The 13,549-nt window shown below is 31.0% G+C and overlaps 1 protein-coding gene across 1 annotated transcript in view; it reads left to right on the top strand.

The window, feature by feature from the left end:
- LOC139512970 (valine--tRNA ligase-like) overlaps nt 1-13,549 on the top strand; it is a 41,990-nt gene that overhangs the window by 11,417 nt on the left and 17,024 nt on the right. The window contains exons 7-19 of the mRNA XM_071300976.1: nt 1-120; nt 781-889; nt 1,212-1,388; nt 3,134-3,362; nt 5,526-5,607; nt 5,973-6,049; nt 6,479-6,551; nt 7,466-7,571; nt 9,811-9,881; nt 10,250-10,375; nt 11,614-11,718; nt 12,439-12,586; nt 12,855-13,129. Of these exons, the coding sequence (XP_071157077.1) occupies nt 1-120; nt 781-889; nt 1,212-1,388; nt 3,134-3,362; nt 5,526-5,607; nt 5,973-6,049; nt 6,479-6,551; nt 7,466-7,571; nt 9,811-9,881; nt 10,250-10,375; nt 11,614-11,718; nt 12,439-12,586; nt 12,855-13,129 (1,698 nt within the window). The remainder of the gene's footprint in view (nt 121-780; nt 890-1,211; nt 1,389-3,133; nt 3,363-5,525; nt 5,608-5,972; nt 6,050-6,478; nt 6,552-7,465; nt 7,572-9,810; nt 9,882-10,249; nt 10,376-11,613; nt 11,719-12,438; nt 12,587-12,854; nt 13,130-13,549) is intronic.

The following is a 13,549-nucleotide window of genomic DNA, read 5'->3' as shown; positions in this document are numbered from 1 at the left end:
AAATTATCTGAAGCTGTTGTGGAAAGTTTTGTAAGACTGTATGATGAAGGTTTAATATATAGAAGCAACAGACTGGTGAATTGGTCTTGTGCTCTACAGTCAACAATATCTGATATAGAGGTGTGTATTGAAATGTTAGGACACATTGTTCAGTACCTACTTGTAAGAAAGCATGAAGATAAAAGCAATCCAAGTTACCGCTTGATTAAAAGTTTATTTTATCCACTAGTTTCATCTTAAGCACAGTTATAGATATAAAAAATATATAAAATGAACAATATAGTTACTGGAGGTAATGTGAAAAACAAAAGGTGACATGGCAAATTTTGTTTTAAAGTGAAAATAAAGATATACCGTAATGATAATAATAATATGATAAATAAAAACTTAAATGAAAGCTATCTAAATAGTATTATTAATTCTTCGGAATTTCTGCACTTCAGCCTGGTGTGATTCATATTTAAATATTGCTTACAGTAAGTTGTATTCCCGAAATATTAAAATCAATATCTATTCATTGTTGAAATCTGTATATCTGTATGTTTGTCTTTTTGTTTTGCGATATGATACTGTAAATTCAGAAATTATTGCAATGTTTTTATTACGGTATTGCGAAAAATATGACAGGGTTATAATCACAATAATCTGAACTCCCATTTTGAAATAATCCAATTTTTTTTATGAATTAAACAGGATTTTCTACATATCGCAAAAAATAAACAAAATAGCTATAATAAATGCACACAATAATTTCTGAATTTACAGTTTATATATTTTTAGGTAGATAATGTTCCCATTGAAGGGAAAACACTTCTAAAAGTTCCAGGATATGATACTAAAATAGAATTTGGAATTCTTACATCGTTTGCATATCCCATTGAAGATGGAGGTAGGTTCTCTTTCCATTAAAATATACGTTTATCTCAAATTCACAAAAAAATTGCATTTGATAGTCTACCCTTGGAAAACAAGTCTTTTTTAATCATCTCAGCTGGCCCCTAAAGAAATGTGTTTACTAGTTCAGTGATAATGGACGTCATACTAAACTCTGAATTATACACAAGAAACTAAAATTAAAAATCATACAAGACTAACAAAGGCCAGAGGCTCCTGACACATTAAAAAAGGGCTTTTCTTTACATTATTTGTTTTGTATTTTAGAATCCAAGAAAAAAAGCCACTTACATAATCAGATTTATTCCCTATTTTAGGTGAGATAGTTGTATCTACAACTCGTCTAGAAACAATGCTTGGTGATGTTGCCATAGCAGTGCATCCCCATGACAACAGATATAAACATTTACACGGGAAATATGTGATACATCCAATACTTGGTGACAGATTACCCATCATCTGTGATGAGTTTGTAGATAGAGAGTTTGGAACAGGTAAACTCAAACATTCTATATACTTTGTAACTACTATATGGAATTCCTGATATCTGATGTATGCTATATAGAGAATATCATATGACTTATCAATATCATATGACTTTTCAATATCATATGACTTTTCAAAATCATATGACTTTTCAATATATGACTTTTCAATATATGACTTTTCAATATATGACTTTTCAATATCATATGACTTTTCAATATCATATGACTTTTCAATATCATATGACTTTTCAATATCATATGACTTTTCAATATCATATGACTTATCAATATCATATGACTTTTCAATATCATATGACTTTTCAATAGCATATGACTTTTCAATTAAGGAATAACAGTACTGTAGTTGAAGAGTTGCCACCGTCAATTGTAGATTTGACAATCGCAAATGCAGTTTTACTGGCGACGCATAGCGGAGACAGTAAAACAGAGATTTGCGACCGTCAAATCAAAATTGACGGTGGCAACTCTTCAACTACAGTACTGTTATTCCGATTCTAATGCATTTCAAAAAGAAATCATACGATAAAACTTGGAAAAATGTCTAAATTTGACAAATAGAAAAAAATCCATGAAACTTCATGAATGATTTTGGCGCAAAGACGTCATGGGTAAACGTGACGTCAGACAAATGAAAACTTACAAACTGGAGGTTATTAAGTTACCTGTACGCTTCAAATTCGGATAAAATAACTTTAAAACCGCGAATTCGAGGTAGGTGTTGTTTTATTTTGGATTATATAGTAGTAATCGAACATTTGTTGAATCAATCATTTCAAAATGGTTGTCCCTCCTTAGTTACGCCTGGTCAACTGTGGATTTGACGGCAACTTTTAGCCAATGAAAAAAATTGTTACATACAAATTGCATTAGAATAACGTATGACTTTTCAATATTGTATGACTTAACAATATCATATGAATTTTTAATATCATATGACTTTTCAATATCATTTGACTTAACAATATTACACCTGTATCAACTGTAGACACCAATATAGTCCCAAGAGCTCTGCTCAGGGATTAAATTGGTTAAGAGCTGATATGGAGTGATTTTGAAAAAAAACGTATCATATACACTTTATTATATACCATAAGTACATGTTTTATGTCGAGAGCACATAATACAGATTAGGGGTTTGATAAAGCTTTTGTATAAACCGTGACTGATATCAATATCATCACGGATGGTTGATACAACATATTCTCTAATTCTTTGTGAATTTATCCCTTTCTGCACCCGTTGTATAAAAAGATTTAATCAACGTGTGGTTCGTTTGATCTCAGTTCATCATTGGTTAAAATCCAAATATGACCTCGAATTTTCTTGCTTTCCACTGAATTTCCTACTGTGACGGCATAAAAAAAGGCGACCATGCCTGATGACGTCACAAAGAAAGAACACATGTTTTTGCTGATCATTCGTAAAGAAGAAACAAGTTTGCCTGCATAATATTTGAAAATCATTAGAGAAACAGATTCCACCACCAAATCTCGTGTAATACGATATTTATCCACTCTCGACAGTTAAATTTTAAATATTTATAACGCTCGGCGAGCCTCATGTTTTAAATTTGAAAATTTAACTGTCTTGAGAGGATAAATAAATCGTATCACACTCGATGCAGTGGTAGAATCTATATATACACCAAAATAGTTTTCTTACTCTGCATTCACCTCAGTTATTTTATTAATTATATATTTAATAACAAAGAGTTGTCTTTCATTGTATAGGTGCTGTAAAGATAACACCAGCCCATGACTACACAGATTTTGAAGTTGGTCAGCGTCACAGTTTACCATTTAAGACAGTTATAAATAACAATGGAAGAATGGATAACTCAGGGAGTCAATTTAATGGCGTAAAACGATTTGATTGCAGAAAAGAACTTGGTAAACTTTTAGCTGAAAGGGGTCTTCTGAAAGGATCAGATAATCATTCTATGTCTATTCCAGTATGCAGGTACTTGTATGTAAAAAGATAATCAGTTGAAGGCTAAACAATGCTTTCATTTAAAAGATTTGATATTTCCACGAAATCATGAGCCAAAAAATCAAGACTACATGACTACCATGTGTAATAATAAATAATAGAATATGCTTCCCAATAACTTATATCATCAGTTGAAATATTTAACGTAACCTACAAATTCAGTTGAATAAAATCTATTACGGTACTAAAACTGTAAATGATGAAATTTTTTCAGGATATCATCCAGTAACAGCTATCAGATAATTATCTGGTATATCTGTTAACAAATAACTTATAACTTTCAGAACCTATATCAAGAGTGTGCTCCTATTAATCCACCATTAAAGTATTTTTTTATGAATTCCTAGAAATTAAAATTAAAAATAGTTTAATTAAATGATATAAATGAAAACATTATTAATGAACTAAGTCTGTAAATAAATAATGAAATCAAGCCCTCTGTAAATTTTAAATATTTATGGGCATTTGTTAAAATAAATGACAATGTAAAATAATGAAGTAGACTTGTTGTTATTTTAATACAGTGAAACCTGTCCAAACGGAACACCCATGGGACTTAACGTTGTGTTTGTGGTGTGTTGCACGACTTCTTAATCCAGTGGAACGCTTTAAAACTATTATTTAATTAAACAGTTTAGCTACTGAATGGCAGTAACGAATTTGTGGCCGTAAATATTTGAGCAATGTGCATTAATTGATCTAAGGGAAAGTTCAATTCTTGTCCTTTTCGGGGATAGGGGCAGCGGACCAGTTTAACGTTTCTTTACAAAAAAAAATCATTTAATCTGACACTGAAAACATAGACACAAACATACTTATTAGTTTGTAATAACAACTCATGAGTTCGTTAAACAGCAAATACCCTCGGGGATACTCTGTCATCCTGTGTTTGTTTTATTAAATCATGCAAATAATTAAAAATACTTTTTTGTTTTGATTGCTATCGATCGATTTTGACAGGTAATTTTTAAATACATATTTACTAACGAGCCTCCAAAAAGCATTCTGAATTCAGTGTTGACAGGGTTTTTTTTTTTTCAGGTTAAATTAACGTTAATTACAGTGACTTGACTGTAAGTGTTGCTATCCACCAATTGCAATTTATTCAAAATTTTGACCAAATTGCAATTTGTTTTATTAAACCAAATTGTTCAACTGGTTAGAAATTTGAACCAACTGCTGTAGAAAACCACAGTCAAGTCCTGAAAGTGCAAGGTGATAAAATAAAACATACTTACAATCCTATAAGACTTTAACTCCACTTTATTGATGGTATTACTAAATCAGTCTATCAATCTGTATAGTTATATTATAGCCATTACCATACTAAAGGTGAACTGTTTTATTTTTAATTGCTATAAAAATGTCCAAACTAAGCTTTTATATAGTTTTTCTTTCGAAAAGTATTCTATATTCATAAGAATCACACATTATGTGAATAAAAACATTTCATATTCAGTAAAATATTTGTGAAATTGCAATATGTTTGTAGGAAGGGGAGATAATCTTTTTTGGTTTCAAAAAATCTTTATTCAAAAGAACAGTATTTTAGGTTATCTCCCCAAGGAAACTTATATTTCACACGTATTTTACTGAATATATGATGTATTATTTTAAATGATCTATGATTCTTATAAATATAAAATCCTTTTCGAAAGAAAAACTATATAAAAGCTTAGTTTGGACATTTTTATAGCAATTCAAAATAAAACATTTTACCTTTAGTATGGTAATGGCTATAATATAACTATACAGATTGATAGACAAATTTAGTAATAACATCATTAAAGTGGAGTTAAAGTCTTATAGGATTGTAAGTATATTTTATCTTATCACCTTGCACTTTCACATTTTGACTGAACAATTTGTTCAATATTCTGACCAGTTGAACAATTTGATTTTATAAAACAAATTGCAATTTGGTCAAAATTTTGAATGAGTTGCAATTGGTGAATAGCAACACTTACAGTCAAGTCACTGTAACAGGGAAATTTTGTTGGACTTTGAAAATTGTTTGGTTTAAACTGAAATTCGGTTTTATCAGGGTTCGGTTTACCCAGGTTTCACTGTACATAGGTCTATCTAAAAGTGTAATGTCATATTTAGTACACAGTCATTTCCATTTCATTTAAGTCGATCCCAAGATGTAATAGAACCTATATTGATGGACCAGTGGTATGTTAAATGTGACGAGATGGCAAAGAGAGCTGTACAGGTATTTAAAAATGTCAATTTTAGCTTGTGTAAAGTTGTAGTTTTAAAACATTGCTGTTTCCCCTGAGTGTGAACCATTTTCAAATTTGAAAAAATATTTATCATTATTTTAAATGAACCAAATTATTTTTAAAGGGTATTTAGATCATAGATTATATATTGATATCAGTATCTTCTTTTTATTTATAAATTTCTCCCATTTAGTCTAGAATTTAGAGGCATAAATTCTAGAACATAATTTGGATCATTCTTTTACTGGTTGGGTCATTGAAAAGTAGTGTCCATAAAAAGTTCCCTCTGAAAAGAGCTGTATAATAAAAGTTCTGTCTGAAGAGGGATATTATAATAAATATATTTCTTTGACAGGTTGTACAGAATAAAGAACTGAAACTGATACCAGCAATGTATGAAAATATCTGGTATGATTACCTGGAAAATGCTAGGTTAGAATTATAACTTTACAAACACATTATACACAACACATGTACATGATGCAAAGTGTTTTAACTGAAATAGAATTATGGTAATCTGTATTATGATTTTCAACATGCAGTTTGTCATGCAAGATATATCAAGTGCCACCAATGAAAAAAATTAGAATGCACTATAACATATAAATAAAGATGTCAAGCCTTCTAACAGTTTAAATAGCTGTGTGCGTTTTCTAAAATAGATGAAAAAGTGTAATACTAAGGTAGAATGATTTTACATGACTTATGTTATTTAATATCTAAATTCGTGATGTCATATTCAGTACAAGTTGTATATCAACAGACTCCTGTCAATTGAGTCAGTAATATTTCATTTTTGATGTTCATTTGAAATCCAATTGCAAGAAAGTAGCATTTGAAATGAGCATGATAATATTTCAGAGATTGGTGTATTTCCCGACAGTTGTGGTGGGGACATAGAATACCAGCATATAAAGCAACACTTATTAACCAGGTTTGTATCTTAATTTATTTATAGAATCTTGTTGACTTCTTTCAGAACAGGTTTCTTATCACAAAGTTAAAGCTGCATGTTCTTGTTACTTATAAAAAAAAATTATACAAGTGCTATCCGTTTATCAGTAAAGATGCAGGATTATTAGATAAAGTTCAAACATAATTAGTCTATATATTCAATTTCAAGTTATTCCTCTAACAGGTACATCTCATGTTGACCTCATTGTTATGGTTCATTTATCAAATTTGGTCCTCTTGATTAGGTCAGTGTTTTAGATAATAAATCAACATATATGGTCTATAGAATCATTGTATATATGTAAAATGATGAGACATTGGGCAGTGTCCACTCTTGGTCCATATAAAGTATTACATTTTAAAAATATATTTTATGAATTTTGCTTCAGTACTTCAGTAAATATTTAAGAATCAAGTGTTATTTAGAAATAACTAAGTTTTTATGCCCCACCTACGATAGTAGAGGGGCATTATGTTTTCTGGTCTGTGCCTCCGTTCGTCCGTCCGTCTGTCCGTTCGTCTGTGCGTCCGGCCGTTTGCTTCAGGTTAAAGTTTTTGGTCAAGGTAGTTTTTGAAGAAGTTGAAGTCTAATCAACTTGAAACTTAGTACACATGTTCCCTATGATATGATCTTTCTAATTTTAATTCGAAATTAAAGTTTTGACCCCAATTTCACGGTCCACTGAACATAGAAAATGATAGTGCGAGTGGGGCATCCGTGTACTTGGGACACATTCTTGTTTATGATTATATTTCTGAAACTTGTAAGTATAATGCATTATGCAACAAAAGTTAGGAGCTTGTTAAACATTCAAATGTAAACATATTTTACATTTTTGATAAATTGTTAATGTATTAATCTTAAAATATGTTGGTTATTTTTGTAAATGGCAGAAAAATACAGAAAGTGATTGGATTATTGCAAGGAATGAAACTGAGGCAATGTCAAAAGCTGTGAAAATACTTGGAACTTCTGCAGAAAATATTGTACTCAATCAAGGTACTTTGTTAAACGATTAAACAGATATGTTGTTTTTGGTAGCTGCACATGAGTCAAAACTTGAATTTAAATGAGCTATACAAAGATACTAAACATTCTCGTAGACAAAAACTGCCTTGGTGGTCATGTTGTAGCATCCTAGCCTCCATTTCATATTGATTTGGGTTGAGTCCCAGTCAGGTCAAACTAAACACTTGAAAATAGGTACTTGCTTCTTCTCTGCTAAGTACATAGCATTTAGGAGTAAGAGGAAGCTTGTATAGCATAGTAGCATTCTCCATAACATATCATGACACAGAATTGATTCTCAATAGTATAACATGACATAGAGTTGATTCATTATACTATAAAATGACATAGAGTTGGTTCTCCATAGTGTAACATGACATATAGTTGGTTCTCAATACTATAACATGACAGAGTTGGTTCTCCATATCATGACAAAGAGTTGGTTCTCCATGGTATAAGATGACATAGAGTCAATTATCATAGTATAACATGACAGAGTTGGTTCTCCATATCATGACAAAGAGTTGGTTCTCCATGGTATAAGATGACATAGAGTCAATTATCATAGTATAACATGACAGAGTTGGTTCTCCATATCATGACAAAGAGTTGGTTCTCCATGGTATAACATGACATAGTTGATTCTCCATAACATAACATAGGGTTGATTTTCCATAGTATAGCAATTCAAAAATTGATTCTCCATAACATTATATGACAGAGTTGATTTTCCATAACATGGTATATAGTTTTTATACGCCTGTCAAAATTTTGACGGGACGTATTATGGTATACAAATGTCCGTCTGTCCGTCCGTCTGTCCGTCCGTCTGTCTGTCCGGCGTAAACATGTCGCACCGTAACTTGAGAACGACTTATCCAAATTTCATGAAACTTAACATAGTTGTTTCTTATGATGGTCAAATGATCTGTATACTTTTTGGTGAAAATAAGATTAAAACTTTTTGAGTTACGGCACTTTGTAACTAAAACAGGGGTGTGTTTTTTTCACATGTCGCACCGTATCTCAAAAACTATTCTTAATTATGGCTTAAAACTTTAAACACTTCTTAGTTATATTAATCTTAATATCTGTATACTTTTTGGTGATGATTCAAAATTTTATTTTTGAGTTATTGAGTATTTTGTAAAAAAGGAGGTTTTTTTTACATGTCGCACCATATCTCAAAAACGATTTATGATTATTGCTTAAAACTTTACACATGTCTTTGTTATATTAATCTGAAGATCTGTATACTTTTTAGTGATGATTCAAAATTTCATTTTTGAGTTATTGAGTATTTTGTAAAAAAGGGGGAGGGTCTTTTTACATGTTGTGCCGTATCTCAAAAACCATTTATGGTTATTGCTTAAAACTTCACACACTTCTTTGTTATATTAATCTAAAGATCTGTATACTTTTTGGTGATGATTCAAAACTTTATTTTGGAGTTATTGAGTATTTTGTTAAACAGGGGAGTTTTTTTTTTACATGTCGTGCCGTATCTCAAAAATAATTTTTTATTATTGCTTAAAACTTTACACACTTCTTTGTTATATTAATCTAAAGATCTGTATACTTTTTGGTTTTGATTCAAAATTTTATTTTAGTGAAATTTAGTTTTTTGTAAAAAAAAACAGGGTTGGGGATTTCACATGTCCCCGCTGTGTCTCAAAAACAATATATGGTTATTGCTTAAAACTTTCTCAGAAACTATTTATGATTATTGCATAAAACTTCCACACAAGACGTCGGGCGTTTCATGCGCTCATGGCGCAGCTGTTTATTTCTCAATAACATGACATATAGTTGGATCTCCATAGTCATGATAGTGTAACATGACAACATTGATTCTCCATATATAGTATTACATGACAAAATAGATTCTCTATAACATAACATGACATAATATTGATACACCTTAGTATAACATGACATAGAAAGAGGGCGAGAAACAAGATTTTCTGGCTTGAGCAGGAACAGCGAAAGCGAGAAAGGCAATTGAGTTGATATGACCAATGATAATCTGTTTATCGCTATTTTACCTATAACAACGTTGTCAATTTCATGCCAATTTCGTTAGCAACGCCACGTGCCTGCTTAGTTTCTAGCGATAATTTTCCATCTAAAACGAGAAGCATGATATGAAAAATTATCACAAAAAAAGATCAAAGGAAAAATGCACAAAATAGCGATAATACATTTTAATGATTTTTTTTTTGATTTTCAGATGAAGATGTGTTAGATACATGGTTTTCTTCTGGGATTTTTCCTTTCTCTGTCCATGGATGGCCAGCTGAGGTAATAAATAATTTCTCACATTTAACAAATAATATTTTTTAAAGTCACATTTGTAGTAGGATTCTAGAATAAGAGAAAATACAGAATGCTAATATTCATAAACATTGACTCTTTCAGATGCGATACTGTGTTATATGAACATAATTGATACTTATAATTTTTAACAAGAAACACAATTATATAGATATTATGCAGTTATAATAAAATGAGATTTTCAAAATTGAAGTCAACATTTTTTATTATGCAGAATTCAAATGGTCAGTTGGATGGTGGTTACTTCATATTTGAGTTGACTAACTGGTCTAGTTTGACTGAAATTTGTGGCCCTTACACTAGACAAAGCATTTTATTTTTGATTATTGTTTCAGACAGCTGATTTTCAAAAATACTATCCCACAAGTCTTTTGGAAACAGGAAGTGACATAATATTTTTCTGGGTTGCAAGAATGGTCATGATGGGTCTGAAACTGACAAATCAGCTTCCATTCAGTGAGGTAAATATTTTTACTGTATATATAAATGAATTTCAGGTGTCTCAAATCAGCTGACACTTATCAAGGTGTAATCTTGGTTGTAAATTTTCTCATGTATACCATGTAGATTGATTTGTAAAGTGTCTTGGGTGAGTTATCAAAATTTGAGATGATACAATGAGGTACTTTTTCTTTGATGACCAAAATATTTAAAATGCCTTTTCTTTACCAGTAAATAACTAAATCTGAAATAGGAAATGTCAAATCAAAAACCTTGCTTTTTCTTAATAAAACCATCAATTATGCATTTTCTGACAAATTAATTGGTTATCTTACTTGACAGCAGTAGCCCAACATAGTGATCACTTCTGTTATCCAGCATAGTTGTCTATATTGCATTTGTCAATCTAGATCTCCTTGAAAATAGCTCGACAGAATTTAATCAAACTTGCATAGTATGTTTTACTTGACAAAAAATTGCTATTTCGATCAACGATTTTTGTGGTTTCCAATATTGTTTATATTTGTTTGAGACCACAGGCAGGCCACAACTGTATTTTTGGAAGACAAACACATTTCTTGTAAAACCTAGCATTAATTAACAGGGAAAAAATAAGTTGAATGTATTGAAACTACTGTGGATTCATTAATATTTGTTGGATACCAATTTTCGTGGATTTCGTGGGAACAGGTGAACCACAAAATTAAATGTTCAACGAATAACAAAATTTCTATAGGTTTGTTGGCAGACCTCGGTAAAACTATGAAATTTAATATCCACTAACTTGTAAGTTTTCTTTAATCTACGAAAATTGGTATCCACGAAAATAAATGAATCCACAGTACACTATTTTGGCATAACATGTGTTGAAAGTAACTGCTGAAAATGATAACTCAACTGAATTGTGACATACTATGTAATAAGACACTATTAAGGAAATGCAATTAATGTATTTTTAAAGGTTTCTTAGAACATCATGTACTAGTATTTTGATCTTATCTGTATAGAGATGTTAAGATACAATGTTAAAATGTTTATGTATTGTTTTGAGTTTATATGTGAGGATTACATGTACAATATAGTTAAACACAATTGATATACGTCTATTACCAATTGGTCTGAGAAATTAAGTTAAGCTAAGGACATATGTATATGTAGATCAATAAGGTTTAATCTATATATGCTCAAGCTAATGTTGTGATTTGTGTATCAAATTTGATATCCCTAGAATTATCTTTGAACTTTGTTGAAATTTCAGGTTCTTTTGCATGGTTTATTGAGAGATTCTCATGGAAGGAAGATGAGTAAATCCCTGGGAAATGTGATAGATCCAATTGATGTAATAAATGGTATATCACTACAGGTAAGACCTGTAAAGCATTTGTCAACGGTTATATAGATGATATAAAAAATAAAATTGAGAATGGAAATGGGGAATGTGTCAAAGAGACAACAACCCGACCATAGAACAGACAACAGCAGAAGGTCACCAATAGGACTTCAATGCAGCGAGAAATTCCCACACCCGGAGGCGTCCTTCAGCTTGCCCCTAAACAAACATATATACTAGTTCAGTGATAATGAACACCATACTAAACTCCAAATTATACACAAGAAACTTAAATCAAAAATAATACAAGACTAACAAAGGCCAGAGGCCTCTGACTTGGGGCAGGCGCAAAAATGAGGGGGGTTAAACATGTTTATGAGATCTCAACCCTCCCCCTATACCTCTAGCCAAATAAGAAAAATAAGCGCATCAACGCATCACAATAAGCACATTAAAATTCAGTACAAGAGAAGTCCGAGTCTGATGTCAGAAGATGTAATACATATAAGAAGATATGGTATGAGTGCCAATGAGACACACTCTCTGTATTGAAATCAGGAATTGAAAGATTTACTAGGATTTAATTATTAAATTATGATAACACACAAAAAATGATCCAGATAGTTCTTGTCTCATGGCATCATAATAAATGAAGTTTCAGGATAATTTACGGTAAAATAATGTCTATCTAACAAAATTTCTTGAAATAAACAAAATGATATGAGTGAAATTGTATTCAACTTTATGTTTCAGGACCTTCAAAAAAAGTTAGATATTAGTGGTCTGGACCAAAATGAGATAAAAACTGCAAAGTCTGCCCAAATAAAGGAATTCCCAACTGGTATATCTGAAGCTGGGGCAGATGCCTTGAGGTTCAACTTGTGTTCCTTTGATTTTAAAGGTAATAAGGTTTGGATAGACTATTTCAGTTTGCCATTAATCCTCACTTTAAGTTGTCAAAGATATCCAGAGACAAACATGAAAAAAACTGCAACAATTAAATTTATATTTCTATAATCTATTCAGCAATACACTGGAAGGTAAAACCAAATGGGGACTGTAAAATTGAATGATTAACCTTGCTACATGAAAAACATTCTATTACCATTTGTTAGCATTGATTTTTTGCTTCATGGGCTTTTATTCATACTCTTTTTATTTGTTTACAGCTCAGGAAATAAACATGAATATCACACATGTGAAGAGTAACAGACATTTCTGTAATAAGATATGGCAGGCATTTAAATTTATACAAAGCCATCTGGGAAAGGATTACAAACCAGTGGAGTCATATACTATAAATGATGAAATTGACCAATGGATTTTGAGTCGTCTCAATCACATGGTTGAGTCATGTGATACTCATTTTAAAACATATGATCTTCAAAACGTGACAAGAGCATTACATGGATTTTGGTTGAATGACTTTTGTGATGTTTATTTAGTAAGTATTTTTTTAAATTTTATTAAATTGAAAGAAAGTGAACACATACTGGTGAAGCACAACACATTGCATCAATTCAAACAAAGACTTCTGTGGGTTCATTTATTTTCGTGGTTACCAATTTTTCCTGTACTGAGATAAACTTTTCATAGATATTTAATTTCATGGTTTTGCCTGAGTCTGCATACATTCTTGTAGACAAATTTTAATTCGTTGTACGTTTGAATCTGTATTTATTACCAAGTTACCACGAAAATTGGTATCCAATGAATAAAAACAAAACCACAGTATGTATTGTCCTGGAAATTACTGAAAAGTTTTACACAACAAGAAAATCTCCCAACAAGATTTGGATGTAGATAATAGAAGATGTTGAACATAAGTGTATGAGACAGCAACCCTACAACAAAAACAAGCTGA

The sequence above is a fragment of the Mytilus edulis genome, chromosome 2, assembly GCF_963676685.1.
Source record: "Mytilus edulis chromosome 2, xbMytEdul2.2, whole genome shotgun sequence".
Lineage (NCBI taxonomy): Eukaryota > Metazoa > Mollusca > Bivalvia > Mytilida > Mytilidae > Mytilus > Mytilus edulis.
The sequence above is the reverse complement of the archived record's forward strand: the minus strand, read 5'-3'. Positions and strand labels throughout refer to the sequence as shown.